This window comes from Chenopodium quinoa, unplaced genomic scaffold (genome assembly GCF_001683475.1).
Source record: "Chenopodium quinoa cultivar QQ74 unplaced genomic scaffold, ASM168347v1, whole genome shotgun sequence".
NCBI lineage: Eukaryota > Viridiplantae > Streptophyta > Magnoliopsida > Caryophyllales > Amaranthaceae > Chenopodium > Chenopodium quinoa.
The window spans coordinates 674,679-697,486 of record NW_018742410.1 but is presented as its reverse complement, the minus strand read 5'-3'; the positions used below and the strand labels follow the sequence as shown (position 1 = coordinate 697,486).

Sequence of the window (22,808 nt, the reverse complement as noted above, 5' to 3'; positions counted from 1 at the left end):
CATACTACTAGTAAATTCAAAACGGAGTACCACATAATGTTAAGTATTTTTCATAAAACTTGTAGAAAAAGAAATGTTTTTATACAAGTATATAATTGAGAGAGGTGCCTTTTGTTGTAGCTCGAAGGATGAGGGCTCGATGGGATCCTCTAGTTGCTGAATGCAGGACTGCCCTTTTCGGTTGTAAAAAAGCGAAGGAACATGGATTTGCAAATGCATGAATATTATTCATGAATTCTACTCCCAGTCTTTACTTGACCTACTTTGACTGGTCAAGTTAAGAACCAATATGGAGGAAGTATATCCCTTAATGTACAAGTATATTTTCACATTTAGATTTAAGTGGTAACTGACTAACTGGTTAACCCAAAATCCAACTTACCTGACCCCTGTTATTAGGTGTACAAGTTGATCTCGAGTTAGGATAGAGTAATGAATTAGGGTAACATAGGTCTGCAGGATTGATTTGTTCATTCAGCTAACTTCACATTTTATCCTATTGATCTTAAGATCAACTTAAAACAGTTGGTTGATTCAAAAAAAAAAAAAAAAAAAAATTAAACAGGTGACAGCCTAACTAGCACGTTCCATTACAAAATAAAAGGGCCACTCATTTGCGCTGCAAAAGTACTATTGAAATTTCTAAAAATTAAAAAGGTAATATCCTAGAGAGCTTAACAAACGTTTTCATTGATTGGTGCAATTAATGTTTAAATTATTGAACCTATGAAAAATTACATATACCGCAAAAAAATCTGAACAACTTTAGAATTACTTTAAAGTTTAGACCACCAAAATTACCTTTTCCCAATCCTTGAAAAGTTTAGACCTATAGTAGAGCTTTGATATGAATCAATAAAAATTTAAATCTTCAACCTTGACCCATGCGGCCATGCCCTACCCTCAAAGGCGCAAAATTTTATGCTAGTATTGTCTAATATGTAAGATTGAGTCCCACGAGTCTAAACCTTGGCACGTCAGTTTCTCGGAGCAGCAGCACCACCTAACAAGCTTGCCAATGGTCCACCTTGACTCCTCATTTGCTCTTGAGCTTGTCTCATTTCCTCAGGATCTGTCAGGGATACACATACATTATATACTTAAAGATCTCCATAAAGCAAAAGCCAAACTTAAAGTAGAGTCAAAGTATATGACAAGTTCAATATATACTATTAAGGAGATGCATTTACACATTTATACAGGTTGCTCATAAGAAAAAAAAATTAAGTTGGTAAGGAAGAAGTTTTCTGGCTATATAGCAAATGGTGGCATAAATTCTCCTCAATGATCCTTTCCAGGATACTACTATTAGGTATTTGCTTCCGTTATTTCTTGGATACACAATATAAGCAGATGGTGCAGTCACAATTCACAAATAGATGCAATTCTATGTAAGCAAGAAGAGTGTTAAATAATTTAAGAGTTCAGAGCAGTTACCCATGTTTTCCATTAGTTTGGGCATCACGAAAACAACTATAAGCATGAAGCCAACCATAAGACCCATAGGGCTCTTCACTAGAGACAGGGGTGAGAAGGGTTCCCTTTTCTGTGGTTAGCAAAGCATGAGCAATTGTGTGAAATTTACTGTTGGATAGAATGATACTCCATGATAAACAAGACTAGTTCATGGTTTACCTCATAATAGTATTCCTCCCTCAAAGGCTCCAAAGCCAACTCAGATAACCCTCTTCTGGTTTCCGTCAATGCAGCCTGGACTTTTCCAGGGTTTCTAGCACTAACATCAACACGAACCTACACAAAGAACATGGAAAATACTAAACAGTAATTACCTGACCTCCCAACATTTTTTTTTTTAAAAAAAAAAAACCCATAAAACAGACATACCGGTGAAAAGAAATAACCAGTTGCAGCCACTTCAATTAGATGTGTGCCAGCTGGAACGTTATGGCTTTAAGCATAGTCAAGGAATAATTAATAGAGCAAGAGACAATCAAGAAGTAAATGATATTTATTCTTCAGCCATTAGCATATGTATAAATCACAATATCAGCAAGTCATTGAGGATTGGCAAAAGGTTGTCAGATTAAGACCATTCAAAAGGAATGGCCCTATCCCTACAGATTTATACAAAGTATTAAAATGAAATAAACTGTAGGCAAAATAAACAAAAAATTTAAAATTCTAGGATCTACATGGAAGGATACAATGAAAAATATCCATCAGGCCTCAAAAGTGTAACCCTTTGACCGCCATTGAGTATCACTTTGATATTTGAAGTCTTTGCTGGTAAACCAAAATCTCTAGTCCCAAAATCTGCAAGGAAAGATATAATTCAGTTTATTGGATTTTTTCGTCAACATGAACTATGAAATTATGCAAAGGGAGCATCATCATCAGCAAAAGTAATAGGATATGGGGATGCGATCCTGGTGCATAAAGTTGAAATCAATAATGTTAGTTATTGACATATCTACGTATACTACAACATAGCTTTCACATACAAGCAACAATGTGTGTCATGTCACTCACCCATTTTAAATCAGGAAAGCTCAATCGCGATGTCCAATTACAAATGAAAATGACAGAATAATGACCAATAACTTCCCAGATTTGATGAATATAATGCCCACGTAACTTCTCCTTATATCCAGTTCTGAGTTAGTTTCACACTTTCACAGCGATATAGTACATTTATGCATGGGTTGTAATCTAAACTATCCATCGAGAATAATAATCACATATACCATTGCAAAATGTTTTAACAAAATTGTCACCTTTTCTAGAATAGTACTCCGTAGTAGTTTGTGATTGAATTTCCGAAATATCCTCACTAGAATTTTAGTAATGTGAGGAAATGGGAATAGCCCAAAGTATAATAGAAGGCTTTTTAGCAGAATTGTATGATACGAAGTAGATCACATCCTTAATTATGAGGGGTTTGAGCTATGTGAATTATATCTGGACTAATGATTAGTTCATACAGATTATCACAATGTAACGTAGTCACTCACTGTCTGCCATTGAGTTATTCATACTAGTCATTTTGTAATTATTTATATCTCTTAGAACATCTATTTCATCTTTGCCTACAAATTTGCTCCCTAAAATACAGTTTTGAAACCATCATGGAAGTAGTGTTAGGTAGTTGAAAGCAAGAGCATTGCGCAGATTTCATATGCTACTTAATTAGCAGCGATTATAATCTAGCTGATATCAGAAGGCTTAGTTTGTGTTGGTTTGGGAACTATAAATTGGTGATCATTCTAATGCAAATCTCTCTTCTTTACACCTAATTATAGCGTTATTGGTTAATCACCTTCTATAACCCAACTAACTTTGATATCTCTTGAGTCAAACTATTAAGCTGTAGCTTGGTTCAATGTTTTGTCTACTCCTGTGTAAATTCACCATGATGGATGATTGAAATACAAATTCTGCATGCTAAGAATATGTGTACCATTGTTGAAGACCAAAGAACTGATAACGGAGCTTCTACTCAGACCTTTAAAGCTGAGTTCTTCATCACTTTAAACCAAAACCCTATATAGGATTGATCAATCACTTTATTTTTCTGGCAGTGCCCTTAGTATTAGCACCAATTAAAACACCTTTCACAGTTCATACATATTCCACATTACATTCCTTTACCGAATCATACATACTTTTTTTTATACCTATCACCAAGTACAAACTATTCCAAAGAAAGCTACTATCGAGAACTCTTTCTTATTCTTGAATCTCAAACTCTCTTCACAATATGTATCAATATTGCCACAAAAACCATAGCTAGTTTGGTTATCATTTCACTAGATTTCATCAAAAGACGAGAGTTACCAGCCTTATACATCAACCCAATGCTAACAGTCTAACACCCATCAACAAGACACTGACCTACCGCGAGATATGAGATGTCAAATTAATCCAAAGAGACTAACTCCAACCAAATAGGCTACCCAGTTAGCCCCCCAGCCCACGGCCACACTACACAATACATGGAGGGATTCGAGTGATGTTGAATGGATCAGTAAAACCTATAGACAAAACTATCTCATCTTACAATATTCAAAGGCTTCAAGTAATTCAAAAATCAACAACAATGTCTTCAATTATAATTCATTTAGGTCAACCTATAATCTGTTGTGCTATGATTGTTTCCATAATCAGATTCAAACTCACATAAAACCCAGTCTCCCAATTCAAGAACTAGCAAACTGCACACTAATTCTTGACATAAATTCTCAATTTAAATTATTCAGAACAGAAAGCATATATCTAACAACTAATTGAAAAAAAAAGGGTCAGAATAATCGTACTTGGGATTTTTACTCGACCATTGATAGTGAAACCATCATTCAGCCTGAAAAATCAAAGTAATCAACAAATTCCCAGAAATTAAAATGATGTAGATCTCAATAATTTGCCAATTTAGTCGAAAAATGAAGAAAATAACTGTCAAATAATAAAATTGAAAGGATAATTAGAAATACCCAGATGAAAAAGCGAGTGTTGTTGGCAGATGAACGCAGAAACAAAGCGTTAGAGAAAGAAGAAGATTGGATCTGCTTATCGTCGCCATAGCAGAAGAGTTCGAAGCAGTCAATCCGCTTTTAGTTTAAGTCTATATGCTCATTTTAAAACCTTTGGTGAAGACTGAATAGGTAAAGGGTTGTATAGTAAGTAGTTTAGTGATTGGCACTTAGGTGTCATTGCGCAACTGTGGTTACATGAGTAACCTCTTTTAGTAAATTAAATATACATAGTAATATTTCAAAAATGTACACTACAAATGATAATTTAACGATGTTTTATCTAATTTGATTAATATTTTGTTGAAGACATGATAAATGGTGTAAATGTCAACATGTTGTGATTAATCGGAAACATAGGGAGTCCCATGCATCCTCTACTCCTCTGTTACCTCGAAATTACAACATTTTGATTAGTACATTTGTCAATGCACATATATAACAATATATTTGATTTTACATAACTCACTACTAAAACTTTCATACAAATGAAAGTATACTTTGATAAACTATTGAAATTGATCAAAATTATTATATAAATAGTGTAAAAATCAAACTATTGCAATTTTTGAGATATAGAGGAAATTTATAGAAAAGTGATATATACAACCTAACGACTTTTAATAAGAAACTAGAAAAGGATAAAATAAACATAGTTAAGGATTAATAATACTGATGTTGTACAAGGTTTGTATTCCATATCACACTAGGAAATGCATTAAAAACGTTTGTACAAGGTTTGTATATATCATTAGTTCATTACCCAATTTTCTAACTTTCTAACGTTGGTAAAAAAAAAAAAAAAAAAAAAAAAAAAAAAAAAAAAAACTTTGGTTTTTGATGTCCTTTTTATGTTGTGAATCTTGTGAGTTGTGATAGTGATCACGCTTTTTTAGGGTTTACTCTTACTGTTAAGATAATTAGGGACTAATAGGGAGGGTCGGAGGGGTCTTTTTGGCCCATAGATTGTGCTTGGGATGCCAAATTTGGACCCTTCCTAGCCAGAAAAAGGAAGGAAAAAAAAAACTGAAACTGGGAGGTGAAAATCAAACTTCACAGTGACTTTGAAACAAAATTGACTTGAATTTTTATTTCAGATTAATACAGTATCAAACTATATACACAGAGGGTGCGACTGCAAGACGCCAAGACCCATACAAAAACTGAATTATTCTTTCTTTCCTGTTGGTAACTAACCTTCTGACTATATATCATTATTCATATATCACCAAGACATGATTAGATTACATTGTTTTGCTCTTTTATATTCTGTGCAAATGTCGATTACCCCTTGTGGGATCACGATCCTGTTTTTATGACACTTCTCGCCAAAGAGCAAAGCTGATGACGAGAAAAAAGAATATGATACTCAGCAAGTGTAGTTCCGGCAATGCTATAAACCCAGCTTCTTTGAGCACCAATCTGAAAGATTAGCAATTACAAATCCGCCAAATACCTGAAATGTTGAGCATTCCCATGAACATATGTTAAAGCAATATTGATTGAAAATTGTAAACCCTCAAAAACAATGCATGCCTACAAGTGTTTTTAACAGGACATCTGGAATCCCAACATGAAGGAGAAAGAAGTATGAATATTTGAATATCACTAAGTCATCTAAGCCTAGGCATTTAAGGTTTGATTTGGACAAATTAATGATTAGCAGCATGACAATAAAATTATGTTCTGGCACAAATTATCCTACATAAATGTCCATGATAAAGCATCTCCACTTGTAAATTTAATTTTTTTTGCCAAAGAAGCTCGTATTTTGACTTTTGAGGTGATAGTAACTCTAGTAAGTAATGAAGGAAAACTGCATCTATGTAAGCGGAGATGCATAAACTGGGCATTCAGATGAGGCATTTATGTCAAATTAACACCGAAAGGGCTGTCAGTGGAAATAATTGTCAGAACATCGGCCAGATTATAGTAAGGGTATCATCCAACAGTATACTACTATACTCTTAGTAGTACCACAAACAAGACCATGAGAAAAAAGAGGAAGGCATTAAGAAACACAACCACCATTTCAGTAGAGAATAGGAAGTGTGAGACTCAACTCATAAGGACTTTATGCAAACTCAATAAGTAAAGAAAGCAGAAACAACTCTCTTTGTCAGTAATTGGAAATGGAAATTATCTTGTCAATCATATTTCTTACTATATACAATAAATTAAATTTGAATCTAAATTGATGAAGTTACCTGGATAGAGCCAAGAACATAGACTATGGAATAATGCCGACCGTGTATAATCATATCAGCCAACATTGCAAGAGGGATCGTAAGCGACATACCCAAAGTTGCAACCAGAGGAGTTGTCCATACAACAGATAATGCCCTGATAAGAATAGGTGAATTAGTATGTTAAGAGTTAACTGAAAAGATGAACCATTTATTAGAAGGATTTGGAAAAGGACTAAATACCAAAAGTAATCAGATAGAACGCTTCCAATCAGTCCATTTGCAAGAACAACCTCGTCTGTTTTAGCAGAGTGAGGAATAGTGAACTTTGGTTCAATCCCTAAAATCGTCAATGGCCACACTGAAAGACAAATAGCAGAATAACTGTCATTCAACCAAACAGGCAAATAAAATATAGCTCCTCACAAGGCACATGGAAGAAAATCACATACTTCAGCAAGCAAAGAGAATCAGAAACAGTTAATCAGCACTGCACTAGCATTTTTATCACAATTTTTACCCTTTGTTCCAGATTCACTTGAAAAATCAAAGAAAGATCACTTACCAAGCCACCAAAGGGCTATTAGAGTAAAGAAACCAATGTATCCAAAAAGTTTCTGAACATCCACTTTTCCTTCTTCCTCACCGGCAAACTTTTTCAGTAGCACTGCAAAATTAATAGGATCTTAAGCATTGCAGGGGGCGTCGCTGCAGGGTGCTAACGATAACAAATTGAAGTTTTAAATGTAGCATCTTACCAGTGAAAAGCCCATATGACATAGCTGAGAGAAGCCCAAAAAGATCCCCCACGAGTGAACGTTGACCATCGCTGGAAAAAATTTAAAAAATTTGAATTGTCAAACAGTAACCTAAATCACAAACATTGAGAAGAACACCAGAAGCAGCATGAGGTATCCTAGTAGATGCCAGAATGTGAATAGCATACTTTGGGCTTCAGCTAAAGAGATGTTACATCATAACCTATGCAAATGCCTGCTTATTGCTATGCCAAACTAGCATCTAAACTAGAATTTCTATATAAGGCTATGCTTGGAATGAAAGGAATGAAATACGGCCATATGGGGTTACAAGAATCAATTAGGCGGCTTCTAAAAGGTGGTGATGGAGGTTGTTAAAACTTGGTGGAGGAACCAAAAGCCCACATAAAGGAGTATACGCCACTCCAATTTGGCAGGTGACATAATTACCTCCCTAACTAATTTACATGCTAGCTTACGCTCCACACCAGCTTGGGATTCAATTCTTAAATTGATTCTCCACATTTCTATGGCCTAAATGTGATAACATTAATTGCACAGTTTACTATATAGTCACAATGATTAAGGAAAAGCTTATGAGGAAATAATGGCAAGTCAACTATTGACAAAGTAAAATGGTCCATAAACAACAATGGAACAATTAGTCTTAAATTAAAGTATGCTACTTGTAGCATTAAATTCTAAACTGATGAATGGCAATGAACATGCAAGACAATAACTTGTGTAAACAGTTGCTAATTTATATAAATTGCAACCAAATATTGTGCAACCAAAACAATACTAACTTGACATAATGGATTTTTCAAAGATAAGTAATCTTTTATTGTGCTCCTATATTTGCACTAGAAAAATGGGGATGGGGCTGAAACAGAAGTAAAGTGGATCATCCTGTAGCATACCACCTGACACATTACCGATGTACTTAATAGAAATGACAAAATCACAGACACTTCAGAAGATTTACCTTGAACTACTAAGTTCCGACTCATCTGAGGCCCAAGTTTTCCCCAAAGTAGTCATGACGACACCGGCCATGCTAACAAATACAGCAACAACCTTAGCCATGTTCAGTGAATCCTCTCCAAGGAGCACTCCAATGAAAAGAGTAAAAAGTCCAGAGGTTGAGGATAAGACTGTCGTACTTGCAACACTGGTACGTGCCAAGGCAGCATTTGAGAGATACTACAGGAAATTAAATTTTCATGTCATAAATTTTGCTGTACAAAGCAGATCAAGGGAACAGATGAGATGTATTAGCAAACAGGATTCCCTTCCACAGTGCAACCTCAACCTGCTGAGTTTCAAGCTTTCAACGGCAAATTCAAATCTACCAGAACTTTTGATATAGTTCTTGTCCAAAGAAAATCATCTGTAACCTAAAACAAGACTTTTTAAAAGAAATTCCTTCTCTACATAAAACATTATTCCTGAACCATTTAGCCATTAAACCACCACTTCTCCATACTCCACATACAATCAGACTAATTAATTTGTTAAGCATGCTTTTGGAACACCAATTACTTGTAAGTTGTAACCAATTGTGGAACTTGAACATAAATATCATGAACAATTGTCAAGGTTTGGATCTTTAATCACTCATTATATTAAAGCATAACCAGTTAACCAAAATCAGCAGAATATATATGATTGAATGCAAAACACAAACAGAATTCAAAGCACCTCAAGAAAAGAAAGACTTGAAGAAGCACAAATAACAGAGAAAAAGCAAAAGATTTAACTGTTCAAACAACAAACTTATAACAATTAAATGGATGAACAAAAAAGTAGACAAGAATAGATTATCCAAACAGAAAAGAAATATTAATAGACAAAAATCTGAAGTTTAGTTACCTCAACTGCAAACCAAAGAGGGGCAAGGTATAATCCATATCTAACAATTTCCCATTTGCTGAGCTCCCTCTCAGGCTTCCTCAAACCGTCGTCAAGAAAAGGTTTTTCTTCTCCCACAGAAAGGTTCAAGTCACAGTTTTTTTTAATGGGAGTCCCTTCCAGTTCCATTGCACAGATTTTCTGCTCAACGTATTTAAGAGGAGAATCAAGTATGTCCGCAGAATCTTTCACAGTTTCAGCAAGTTTCCCATTCCTTGATGAGCAATTCTTCATTTTCCGATAAATCCAATCTTTAATATAGGATATGGGAAGGTAAACCACCATTAGAGATGCCCCAAGATATGTCACTGCAAATGGCTGTCTATATGCATTATATATGTCCTGCATGGCAGATATTTGCAGGCGTCAGACAAGGTATGGAAGACTATGGACAAACATATGCCTCAATCATGTTGGCACACAATAAAAAAAAAAAGTAATTTTGAAGCAAAAAATAGATACAACTTTGCAAAGCTGAAAAATATTCATAGATGTAAGCTGTATCTTCACATGTAAAACTTCAATTTAGAGCATAAACCTTGAATACATCACTTGAATACACTCTCAGGGCAAGGAATATGAATTAGTTGAGGCTGCTGAGATAGTTTATCGCAATATAACAAATTGAACAGAGTACACCTCCTTCACACTTATCAGTAAGGTGTCTCTGTAATTTGCTTTAGTCTTGTAACGGTCTATTAAGCACCAAGGTTTTTCTACGGTCATTCCATCCTCTTCCTTCACTCAAGGCATTGCACCAGCCCCTCTCCCCCCAAGGCTCAACAACCCTGTAGTTTCCAATAGTGATGCTCTCTTCATCTTTATCAGAAATATCACAATGATCGGTAACGCTCAACATGAAATCCAAAACTAAATCATTGAACTCGTGTGGTCACAAGCTCTCATTTCCAACGCCCAGTTTACATCGTGTAATGATCATATACATACAGTATATATATTTTGTTGCTACTTGCTAACTGTTTCCCTATTCCTAAGCACTCCTCAGATTGTTCACAAATTTGCAAAAAACTATCTCAGATACCAGAATGAAATCATAAAGCTATTTAATCTCCAGATCCATCTAAGTGGGGTTGCTGACTCTGTTACCCAATAACTGATCTTTCACCCACCCTATACGAAAGTCGTGTGTTTCCACCTGTGATATACTATTCAATACATGCAAGTTGCTACTTCATTGATTAGATAACTTTATCTAAGTGACAAATTCACATAAAATATACACCCTGGTCTAGGAAGAATTGACATACTGTGCCACCTCCCATAGTAAACAATATGACATGTTCATACTTAAACACCCATTATAATACATTCATACTCTCACATTCTCCTTTTTCTTCACTTTAAGCTAAGGAGTAAAGGAATCTTCTGAATACCATATTCACCAAACTATTATTTGAAAGAGGAGAGTGTTTTCCTGACATCCCAAAATAGCACGTGATTATTATTTTTAGACAGAGTGACTATATCCAAATGGACAAATAAGTAGAACAGTCCTCTCCAGCCTAGCTGAAGGATTATATCCACTTCTACATGACCACAGCTATGCAGTCTAAATGGATGGAAGATATAAAATATATTTCAGGTAAATTGTAATTGTATTGGGATTCGAAAGAGTTCATCAGACCCCGATACGACACAACGCTGGGACTCGAACAATTGACTGATATCAACCTGATTCTCTCCAATTTCAACAGTCAATCTTTGGTCAATTACCATCCCTTGTTGTATACTTGGAACTCCATCTTAATAAAGTCATCATCTCATCAAACATATTTTATGTTATACATCTATTTAAATGAAGCATTTGGGTGAGCCATTACTGCACAAATGCAAAATTTTCCCTAATCTTCTATTATAAACCCCATTTCCAGTAAATAAAAATTATAACAAATGTACCATTTGCAAATTATAACAACGAAAAATTATCAAAATATCAACTCCAATTCCCAAATTTTCAACAGAAGTTCTACTAAAATTAACACACACGCATCCAAAAAAAATGCAACAGTAGCTTCCAACTTTGAACTATTAGATACAGACGCACATCAAAATTTGAACCAAATATCACTAACCAGTAAAACCAATTTCAAATTACCAAAATAAAAACAACCCATGATTATATTTAGCAATTCAGCCAAAATTTGTAATAAAATCCTAAAAAAGAGCAAATTATTCAATTGAACAAAATTAATTACTAACCTGGGTAACTTCTGCAGAAGAGACCCAAATGATAACAACAGTTCCAATGAGAAACAAACCAGCATTATACTTGATATTCATCTCAAAAAATCAATGGAAACCCCCCAAAATCACTAAAACTTAATCAATAAGAAAAACCCAAAGAGATCTATTTGAGCTGGGATTTTTTGAGAAAATTTATGGGGCAAATTTGGTTGCTGAAATTCACAGAAAAGGGTATGAGATCTGAGAATTTGATTAGTCTATTATTGTTGAGGATGAGTTGGGTTGCTTCAAGCAGAATTGTGGGGAATTTTTTTTTTTTTTCCTTTGTAGGAAAGAGGAAGAATAAAAGAGACTGAAGAGGAGGGAAACACTAAAAAAAAAAAAATTTTGGTTGTTACTAGTTAGTTTTCTCTCTTGTTATGTGTAAGATTTTTTTGACTTAGTTGACTATAATGTCTATAATCCATTTTGATAGAGGTAATAAATGACAGTAATAAATAAAGAGAAAAAAAAAAAAAAATTACTGTAACATTTTACTGTAGGTCGCTAAACAATTTTCTCATTCATCCTCAAAAAGTCAAAAAATGGACTCATTTTCCCTAATTTTCTCGTTTCCATGGTAATAATTTTTAACTTTTAAGGTGTAAGAGCATGTGTTCTCAAAAAAAAATGTAAGAGCATGTCACCTAAACTAAAATTTAAAAATAAATAAAATATTATTAGAATAACAATGGTAACATTATTGGAGCTTAAATTATACAAGTATTAGATATTACTCATCTCAATACTTATGTATTATATAAATTAACGAGTATTATAAAATACTAATATTCATATCATCATATTTTTGTATTGAAAACAATACTTTACAATTAAATCTATTAATAATTACAATAATTTTTTTTATTAGTATTTCATCATTCATTTTTTCGATTCACAATTTTCAAAGTGTTACGCTTGTTGGTAATGGTTTAGGAGAGTCATTAATCACACTTTCATAATGAGTTACCTCTCCTACATACTAAACTTTTCTTGATACTCCCTCAGTCACTAATATTTTGCCTCATTTGACTTTTCACTGCACAATTTTCATGACGTGTATTAAAATGGTTTTATCACTATTTTCATACTTGTAAAAAGTATAAAAACTAGATATTAATAAAATATACAATAAAACGAATCAAACAAGATTGCACGTGAATGATTATATTATTTCTTATGGATTAAATCCCTTCAAAAATAAAAAAATAAAATGAAAATAAAAATTAAAATTCTTATGGATTCAGAGTATTTCATTATGGTCAAATATTTTAAAGTTTGACTCATATTCTTATAATAGGGTAAAAAAACTATGGACAAAAGAAATAGGTTTTAGAGTTATAGATGACAATCGATCACATATGGATCGGATAGATATTCACCTGCAAAAGTATATTGTTTAAACATTAAATGAAGTATAAAAAATTAAAAAAAAAAAATATCGTGAAAATTAGTTAATTTAGGTTGGTGCGTGGGGTGTGGGGATATTAATAAATTGTTCTATATTGCATAAAAAAATAAATGAACCGACAGATTTGGCAATGGTATTCTTCATAATTTCGCTGGCTAATCTCTGATGAATGATGATAGTGTGTAATTATCCACTGCTAATCAACAATTGATCTGCTAATTAAGAATTGAAAATTATGATATCAACATCACCAGATCGACCACATGCGTTCATCTTCTAGGTTTGTTTCAATTTAACCCTAACTAATTTTGTTAGGAATATAAAAAAAAAAATAATAATAAAAAATTAATGTGATATACTTTTTACATACTCGTAAATCTTATCATATTATTTATATTTATAATAATAATAATATATCTTAGACAAATTTTATTTTTTTTAAAAGATAACAGGCTGACGTTCATACAAATTAGTTGTGAATTAACCCTGTTGTTTCATGAATTACGGCTGCTAACTTCCTCTCCTATTTAAACAAGGATCAATTATAATCAATAAAAATTCCATAAAATTATAACTTTCCTTTTTCTTCTAGTGCCGCTTTACATATACTTGGTATTTCAGAAAAACTTAACATAACCCATCTCCACATCTTCTCTTTCAAAAAAACACAATGAAGACCTCAACCATCTCTAACGCTCGTTCAGCCGAACGAAAGCGGCAACATCGAAAGCAAGTTGAGAAGGAGAACAAGTCCAACAATGATCGAAAGCAAGTTGAGAAGGAGAACAAGTCTAATAATGATTTTACCGTGCAACTCGATAGTAAGCAAAGATCATTAATTAAGGGAAAATACACTAACATCGTTAGTTCACTAGCTTCTTACCTTCAAACGCGAGTCACGAATTTGTTGATAAGAATTACGTCACACTAATTCACCGTTGCCTACATCGCCTTACTTTTAAGAAGATTGGGTCTAGTAAATTTTCTAGGACTGAGATTCTCCTCGCTGTTCGTACCATATCTCTCGTTGTCATTAATCTTGTCAACGAGGATAAATCTTCCGACGTCTTTCATCAGTGCTTTCCTAAACTTGCTAACGCGTTGGTTATTTTGGAGTATGAAGTTGACGTGCTTTTAGAGTTGATAGGGTGTTTAGGAATGGTTGGATTCTTTGGTTCGAGGAGTTCGATGGAAGTAGAGAAGGTAATGCGGGTCGTTTGGGATTTAATTATGGTTGGATTCTTTGGACTGAGTCAGCGTTTTTAGTGTTTAACTTTTTTTTTTTTTTTTTTTTTTTTTTTTAATTTTTGTATCGATTCCATTCTCATCTTTCACAGGGTTAGCCTTGCATCTGCCACGATACACTGCGCAGCTCCTCTCGTAGTTATGAACATGTCCACACATCACCATATCAACCTATATAACACTTTATAGGTCAGCATTTATTCAACTATAATTAAAACTTTAATTTGATTGATGTAAATTATTTACCAAAAAAATTAATTAGAACCTCATTTTTGAGTAGCAGTGGCTCCAAATGTTTAGCATAGTTGCCATCAACACTGAAGAACGATAGAAAACCGGAACTATACATCGGTCTGTGCCTGAAACATTCAATTTCAAACTACTGTAATATTCAAGGTAAGGGATGGAAAACCATGTAGGGGATTCAGGCTTGAACACAAACTTCGTTCTTGCATGAAACTCACTATTACTAATTTCTTGATACTTGAACATACAGTTGAAATGCTGAATGTGGCATAAATTTGACATCTTTGCTTTTTAGTTAAAATTCAGGGGAAGGGGTTGGGTGGTTATGGGGGAAGGGAGACGCGGCAGGGGGATAGTTGGGTGGTTACCAATTATTTTTTTAAGAAAAAAAATTTACACTAAAAACGCTGAAAATTAAGAATTTTAAAAAAAAAAAATTTACACTAAAATCGCTGACTGACTAAGGAAGCGTATTACATATTGATTTTTTTAAAAAAAAAATCAGTGATAAAACGTTGTCCGAGACAGCGCTTTACCCTAAAAGCTTAGTTTGGTAAATAATTTGGCCATGCGTCTTTTTTGGTAATTAGTTTGGAAAATTGTACGTAGAAGTACATGATGTACTAAGTACTGCAACTATAAACAAGCTATGACTGACAGTAAGATGCTAATTTAATACGCCAAGATACCTTGTAAAACATGAAATTTACATTGTACACCAGAGAACATTATTTATATTTACCGAACATGTTAAAACAAAATTCAAAGAACATTTCACAATAAGTAATGAACATTGTGTGACAATAAAGGTACATTAAAATTGCAATCAAAGAACATGGACATTTAAAAATCATATAATGAACCTCATAATAAATACACATGACCAAGATGAATATCATAACAAAATATTAAAAAATATAATTGCTTATTTAGAGAATTGTTTCAAAAAAGAAATAGAACAAAATAAAAAATTTAGGGATTTGAAATTTTGAAAATGAATTTCAAATTTTAAAATTTGAAATTTGAAAATGAAATCTTGATGAAAATAATTTTAGAGATAGAAATTATTAAAAAATTGAATATTTTGAAATGATTTGACATTAAATACAAGTAAAAAATCAATTGGTAATTTATCATTTACCTTTTTAAAAACTGATTCACCAAAATTATCACGTTCTTTATATTTCAATGTAGTGTTCTTTTATAAAACTATGATGTGTACCATGCGCATGATACACCCAGGTGTACCAGCCAACGATTATGTAAAACATAGATTGTAATACCCGTATATTTTACGATTTGATAAAATATAAAATTAGAGTTTTTATATAGATGTATATATTATTTTGATAAAATTTATATTTTATTAAGGATTTTTAATCTTTTTTATGAGAGAGTATAAATACCCCCTCACCCTAATAATCTTCACTAAGAAGTGTTTAGCCGTAAGTTTGGATTTAACCCATAAATCTTTTGACAAAACTTTGCTTAACTTTATTTTTCTCATAGTGTTGTCATGCGTAATAAGCCTACATGTATGATCATATTTTTGGTTTGCTCGATCATCAATCGCACCCATCGTTTATTATACTTGAAGCTATAGCATACTTCGTTGTTTCATGGATCTTTGACCGTGTTTCAATGTCTGAGCATCAATCATAAGGTAATCACACGAATTTATTAATCTTGGAGTTGTATGTTTATAATTTTATTGTCTCGTAATCACACAAGTTTATTTTTTCTTGGAACTGACTATGTTATAATTCGTATTATTATGCATAAGTTTTACAATTTGTTATTTATATGATCAAGTTTCATATATATATTGGTTAATATGTCGTGATATATAATTTAATTGTTGTATTATTGATTGCGTTCTTATGCTAGGATTTTTAATGGTGTTGCTTTAGGGAGTATTGTTTTATCGAGGTTTTAGGGTTACTAGTATTGTTTTTGGGTAGTGAGTTAATTATATTTGGGTATTAGTTTTATTTCCCTATATAAGAGTTGAGATATACTATGATTGAATCGAGTTCGATGGTTATGTTATTTGGGAACCCGTGCCATTATTGAGATATTGATTACGAGTCTGTAAATGATTATTTGATCAAGTGTGAGATCAAAAGGGTTGAGAATTATTATTTTGTTCTTGGTTTGAGGCTCAGTGTTATATACCTTAGTTCTTGGCATATTGGTAAGGAGATGATAATCATGAGTTAAGAATGAGATACAATCTTTATTTATATTTTTCTATGACCCCCTATAGTGGGATTTGACCCATATGTGGTCTGGTTCAAGGTGTTTTTCTGATTATTGAGAGTCTTCAAATTATTCATGTCCAAGGCTAGCTATAAAACAAAGAGCGTGACACACTTATGGGATAAATGAGTTAATTGAGTAAAGTTCCATATTATTATTCGAGGTTGAGTTTGACAAAGGTTATTTCCAGAGTACAATGTGTAATGTAGTTTTAAACTACATTGTTTAAGTGAGTTAATTACGTTAATTATTCTATTGTTCTTTGTATTTTGACCAATAGTGATTACTCAGCTTTTTGCTGACGTGTGTGTTGTTTGTTTGCTTTGCTACTTGTGTTTGCGGCCATGTCTTTTTCTTATGGTGGCCCTGCAACGATTATTTTGGAATTTATCCTTAATGGTGAGCAGTCAAGATTGTAACAGGTTAATCAAGTGATCGTAGCTAAAGGAGTTCAAGTGTTTCGATTAGTATTTTATAACGAGTTTGTAAAGGTTTATTAATAGCTCACTTAAATTATTGAGTTGTAATTATTGGGATTTTGTAAGCCTTAGCACTTGACAAGTTGTTGAGTGTGGCGGTAATACCTCCAATTTAGGTGTATGCTTCCGCAATTTTATTTAAAGGTTGTTTATTTTTCTTTAATTCTTGTTTATTATTAGTTAGTAAATCGGGGGTGTTACATAGATTATCATAGCATTATTAACATTGTACTACTTAATTACATTGGTCATAGTAAAAATGTAGATTTTAGTAATTCTTCCATCAAAGCTATCAAGGATGAGATCCCCATAAAACTTTAGCAATAACAGTAGCAGCTTCTGCCTCAGAAACACAGGCTGCCTTAACTCTCCTCAGTATCATCATCTTAATTTCCTTCTTTTCACTCTTCTCCATCCCTTCTCCTATCTCCACTTGCGCGACGAACCATGCAATGCACCCTGAAAATGGATTACTCGACGAAGATTCACCCTTTTCACTTCCCAATTCATCATCACCTACACATAAATGTTTTTTCTTTCCTCCATCTAAACCACTACTTCACTTAAATCACTCCTAAACTCTTTTCTTTGAAACAACACCAGCTTCTCAACCAATCCAGCATTAATCACAGAGTCGAGTACTTCCTTTGTACTGTAATACCCCATTTTGATGAGGCAGTGCATTGCCATTAATCTAACCTGTAAATCTTTTGAGCTTAATAGCCAAATAATGTTTAAAATTGTGTCATTAAACAACTTCTCATTAACCAAATGGCCTTCACATGATTTCACAGGAGTTAAGAGAATCTTAAGTGATCTGCTAGAACCATAAAATACAAGAGCATGCATTGTAAGACCCATCAACAAATAATCAACAAACATATTCCGATTGAACCGAGTCAAAGCACCTATCGCGCACCCGACTTTTTCTTGAACACTTAGTGGGTAATAATCATCATCACAAAGCACCGTCCCGAAAAATACCGGAAACAATTTATCTTCAAGGATCAAATTCTGCAATTCTGAATCAAACCCAGTTAAGATTCGACCCATAAATTGATGACGTAGGAAGATTAGCTGCTCGTTTCGACGAAAAAGTTCACCGTCGGAAAGTTTGATTTCAGTTTTTAGGGGTCATGATTTCTAATAGTCGAGCTCCCGGAGTCAGATTGCTTAATAAAATATATTTTCGGAAATAGAAACGGGCCAACGGGTTGCCATGAGCAACAGATTTTTTAAGCCATCCGAGTTCGTTTAAGGCCCGAAAACAGCATCTAAACATTTTTCGGATTTTATTTTTTACTTTTTTTTGTATTAGGGCTTTGTTTAGACTATTTAAACGTTTTAGCCATCTTTATTATTTAGTTTTTGACATTTTAATATTATTCTTAAGAGTTTTACTCTTTTTGGTGGATTCTGGAGTTTTTACAGATTTATCGCTTGTAAATCAGGTTTTTTGTATTAGGAACTGCGCTTGCTTTTCCACCGATCATTCCGACTGCATTAATTGATCAAGAGCTCTCAATTTCTCCTCATCATCACATGGTTCTTGGAGAATTTTTATCAAGTTTCTGACATTTTCTTTGTCAACATAGAGCTGAATCTCCTTCTGAATTATTAAACCAATGCTAGAGATTTGGAACGAAATTATGCGGCGTTGAATGAATGATTGAGGGGTGTAACTTTGACATGATCTGAGATTGTTAATGAGGGTTTTGAGGTGATTAAGGTTGGAATAGATTGAATCTTGAGGAGAAAAAAAAGGTGGATGCTCAGTTTTCAAGCTCCAAAAGAGAGATGATTTGGGGTGAATTAATATCTATAACACCTAAATATTTAAGGGATTTGGTTAGAAGAAGTTCTAATTCTGTGTTTCGCTCTTGTAAAAACGATATGATTGTTAGGTTTTCAAATAATTCTAGAACAAGAACTACTTTAACAATTGTGGGAACAAAACCTAACTGTGTATAATCAATATCAAATTATACAATAATCCAAATACAAACCAATGTATTTCAACCAAACACCAAATTACCAAAGTATTACAGAAAGTACAACGGAAACCACTAGTGTGAAAGATAATATACTTGCCTCTACTCCAAGCCTTAATAAACGCACATGAACATGAGAAATTCAATGACCACTTGAGTCTCAATCCTTGATGCACTGTCTTAGGCGTGTAGACACTTTCCTAAAGAGCTTAATTTCCCCCACAATGGTGCTTGGGTTTGATCCGGAAATACTCTTTGAGATACAAAAGACAACCAATTGTTCTTTTCACTAAGAATCGAATTGATGATGAATAATTCACAAAGAAGGCTAAAATCAGGAAGATTTCTCACAAAAGTTTGCAAGATTTTTTAGAGAAATTATGGAGAATTTCTTAGGGAGAGAATGAGAGAAAAATCTGTATCTTTTCCTTAACGAAAAAAACCAAACCTTTTAAAAAAAGACTTAACCGTCAAAAAATTCGCGAAAAACAGATGGCGCGGGCGCTCCTCAAGGTGGAGCGGGCGCTCCTCTTCTGGAATCCCAACTTTCTGATTTTCCAGAAAGTTGTCGCGATTTAGGCGCGGGCCGCGCCTTATAGTGGCGCGCTGGAGGAGCGGGCGCTCCTCCAAAGAATTGCCAGATTTCCAGAAACTCTTCACGGTTTAGGAGCGGTTTCATCGCGGGTCGCGCCTAGCTAGCGCGAGCGCGATCAATCAGTAGAGCACGCTCCACTCCGACACTCTAAATATTCCAACAATCCTCCCCCATTTAGAGTGTCCCTTTAAACATTCTCCAATTCTATCATTTAGCCACATCTCATGCATCAATGTTAATGTCCCTTCGGATTGAATTAACACCTAGTACAACACACTTAACGATGATCATATCCCATGATTTTCATATGGATTGAATCACACGGATATATCCAACCATTCGAAGGTGAAGTACACATAAGATAAATCGAATCATTCAACACTGACACTTTTAAACAGCCTTGTGTCCGTATCTTTCATAAGTTCATCAAAGTCTATATGTCCATCTAGACTTCTTGAAGCGGCTAAACTTCAAACTTATATAGGTAGGTTCTCATATACGTAAATGTGCCCTTGTGACAAGACACTTACATTTAGAGCTTCTCAACTCTAAACCTTTGAGAACTTTTAAATGACGCTACCTTACACATCACAAGTACCATAGCAATATGGGTCATCAAATATTGCTAACAAACATCAAAAATGCAATTCAACCACATTGAATCTAAGACTTGATGTTTCTTCAAGCGTTAGATTGGGTTTCACAAATTTGTGTTTTCGGACATAACCCCATTCCATTTATAGCAAATATGATGGAATGTCTTGGCATTGCCTTTGTAAAGCAATCCGCCAAATTCATCTTTGTTGGAACATAGTCATGACTTATGACCCCATCATGGATAAGCTCTTTCACTAGGCTATGCCTTAGTGAAATATGCCGAGACATACCATTATACACTTGACTATAAGCCTTTATCAACGCCGAATTGGAATCACAATGGATTGCCACCGGTGGCATTGGCTTAGACAATAAAGGCAACTCTATCATGAGATTTCTCAACCACTCAGCTTCTTTACTAGCTGATGCAAGAGCTATATACTCTGTTGCCATAGTGGAATCAGCGATGCAAGTTTGTTTCTTGGAAGACCATGAAATGGCACCTCCTCCAAACATAAATACCCAACCACTTACAGAAGAGTCATCCTCTTTGTAAGTGATCCAACTAGCATTCGAAAATCCTTCTAAAATCGAAGGAAATCCACTATAAGATAGACCATAGTCTAACGTACCCTTAAGGTACCTCAAGACCCTCCTAATTGCAAACCAATGTTGTGCACCTGGGTTACTAGTAAATCTACTTAGTTTTCCCACAGCTAATGCAATTTCCGGTCTTGTACTAGTCATGGCATACATCAAGGATCCAATTATCCTTGAATATTCCAATTGGGAAATTGTTTTCCCCGAATTCTTAACCAATTTGACATTTGGTTCCATGGGGGTATTCACGGGACACTTATCAAACATATTGAACCGTTTGATCATTTTCTCAACATAGTGAGATTGACTTAAAATAAGTCTTCCATTGTCCCGAATTATCTTGATGCCTAAAATGACATCCGCCTCCCCTAAATCCTTCATCTGAAAAGATGAGGATAAGAATTCCTTGGTCAATTCTACTTGTTGTAGACTTGTACCAAAGATAAGCATATCATCAACATATAGACAAATGATGACACCATGACCTTTGTCATCAAATTTGCTATATATACACTTATCAGCTTGATTCACCTTGAATCCAAAAGACAAAATTGTGTCATCAAATTTCGATGCCACTGTTTTGGTGCTTGTTTAAGTCCATACAAGGACTTAACCAATTTACACACCTTATCTTCTTGTCCTTCCAAAACAAACCCTTCGGGTTGTTTCATGTATACTTCTTCCTCTAGATCTCCATAAAGGAATGCCATTTTGACATCCATTTGATGAATCACTAGATTATATACCGAAGCCATTGCAATTAACAACCTTATCGAGGTTATTCTTGCAACCGGTGCATAGGTGTCAAAATAATCAACACCATGATTTTGCCTAAAGCCTTGGATAACCAATCTGGCTTTAAATTTCACTGTGGAGCCATCCGGTTTCCTTTTCCTAGTGAAAATCCACTTGCAACCAAGAGGTTTGCAACCGGAAGGTAAATCCTCTAAGACCCAAGTGTTATTTCCTATGATGGAATCCATCTAATCATTTATAACCTCTTTCCAAAATGCACTATCTTGGGAAGAAATTGCTTCACTATAAGTTTTTGGGTCACTATCCACATTGAAACAATATGGAGTAGTAGAACTAAGGGTATCCCGAGAACCTTCAACTAGGTAGATTATAAAATCATCACCATAGTTCTTAGGTCTCCTATCCCTAGTACTCCTCCTAACTTGAGGAGGTTCAACATTCTCTTCATTGAATGTTTCTTCATGAGGAGGTTCAAGTTGTACATCCAACTCTACTATCTCCCTATCATTGGCACTAATTTGTAGATCTTTAGGTCTACTCATTGATGAAAATCGGTTTTCATCAAAAATTGCATCTCTTGACTCTATAACCGAATGAACGGAAATATAGTCATTTTGTTCTATTACATAGAACCTAAAAGTTTTTCTAAACTCAGCATAACCTATTAATATGCATTCCAAGCCCCTTTCACCGAGCTTTCTCTTCTTGTTGTCGGGCACTCTTACGACTGCCCTACAACCCCAAACCTTGAGATACTTCAAGTTTGGCTTTCTCTTGTACCAAAGTTCATAAGGAGTAGATTCTTTTCCCTTAGTGGGAACCCGGTTAAGAATGTGACATGCTGTCAACATTGCTTCACCCCAGAACCCTTCACTCAAATCTGAGTAAGATAACATGGAATTAACCATTTCTTCAAGGGTCCTGTTTTTCTTTTCAGCTACACCATTCGATTGTGGTGCATAACCAGCTGTAGTCTCATGAATTATACCCAAAGATTGGAAATAACTTGGATCATAGTATTCCCCTCCCTTATCAGTTCTAAC

At 34.2% G+C, this 22,808-nt stretch overlaps 2 protein-coding genes across 2 annotated transcripts; both read right to left on the bottom strand.

Annotated features, from left to right (window-relative positions):
• Positions 1 to 663: 663 nt before the first annotated feature.
• On the bottom strand, positions 664 to 4,623 carry LOC110705434 (ER membrane protein complex subunit 7 homolog). The gene is made up of 7 exons (XM_021883303.1): positions 4,449 to 4,623; positions 4,275 to 4,318; positions 2,166 to 2,274; positions 1,846 to 1,909; positions 1,636 to 1,752; positions 1,438 to 1,546; positions 664 to 1,072 (listed from the first exon to the last, which is right to left on the bottom strand). Exons 1-7 carry the CDS (start codon positions 4,535 to 4,537, stop codon positions 978 to 980), a joined length of 627 nt encoding a protein of 208 aa, XP_021738995.1. The 5' UTR covers positions 4,538 to 4,623; the 3' UTR covers positions 664 to 977.
• A 904-nt stretch (positions 4,624 to 5,527) lies between these two features.
• On the bottom strand, positions 5,528 to 12,133 carry LOC110705425 (uncharacterized vacuolar membrane protein YML018C-like). The gene is made up of 8 exons (XM_021883292.1): positions 11,563 to 12,133; positions 9,304 to 9,684; positions 8,417 to 8,634; positions 7,432 to 7,502; positions 7,239 to 7,340; positions 6,917 to 7,034; positions 6,695 to 6,830; positions 5,528 to 5,943 (listed from the first exon to the last, which is right to left on the bottom strand). Exons 1-8 carry the CDS (start codon positions 11,641 to 11,643, stop codon positions 5,881 to 5,883), a joined length of 1,170 nt encoding a protein of 389 aa, XP_021738984.1. The 5' UTR covers positions 11,644 to 12,133; the 3' UTR covers positions 5,528 to 5,880.
• Positions 12,134 to 22,808: the final 10,675 nt, after the last annotated feature.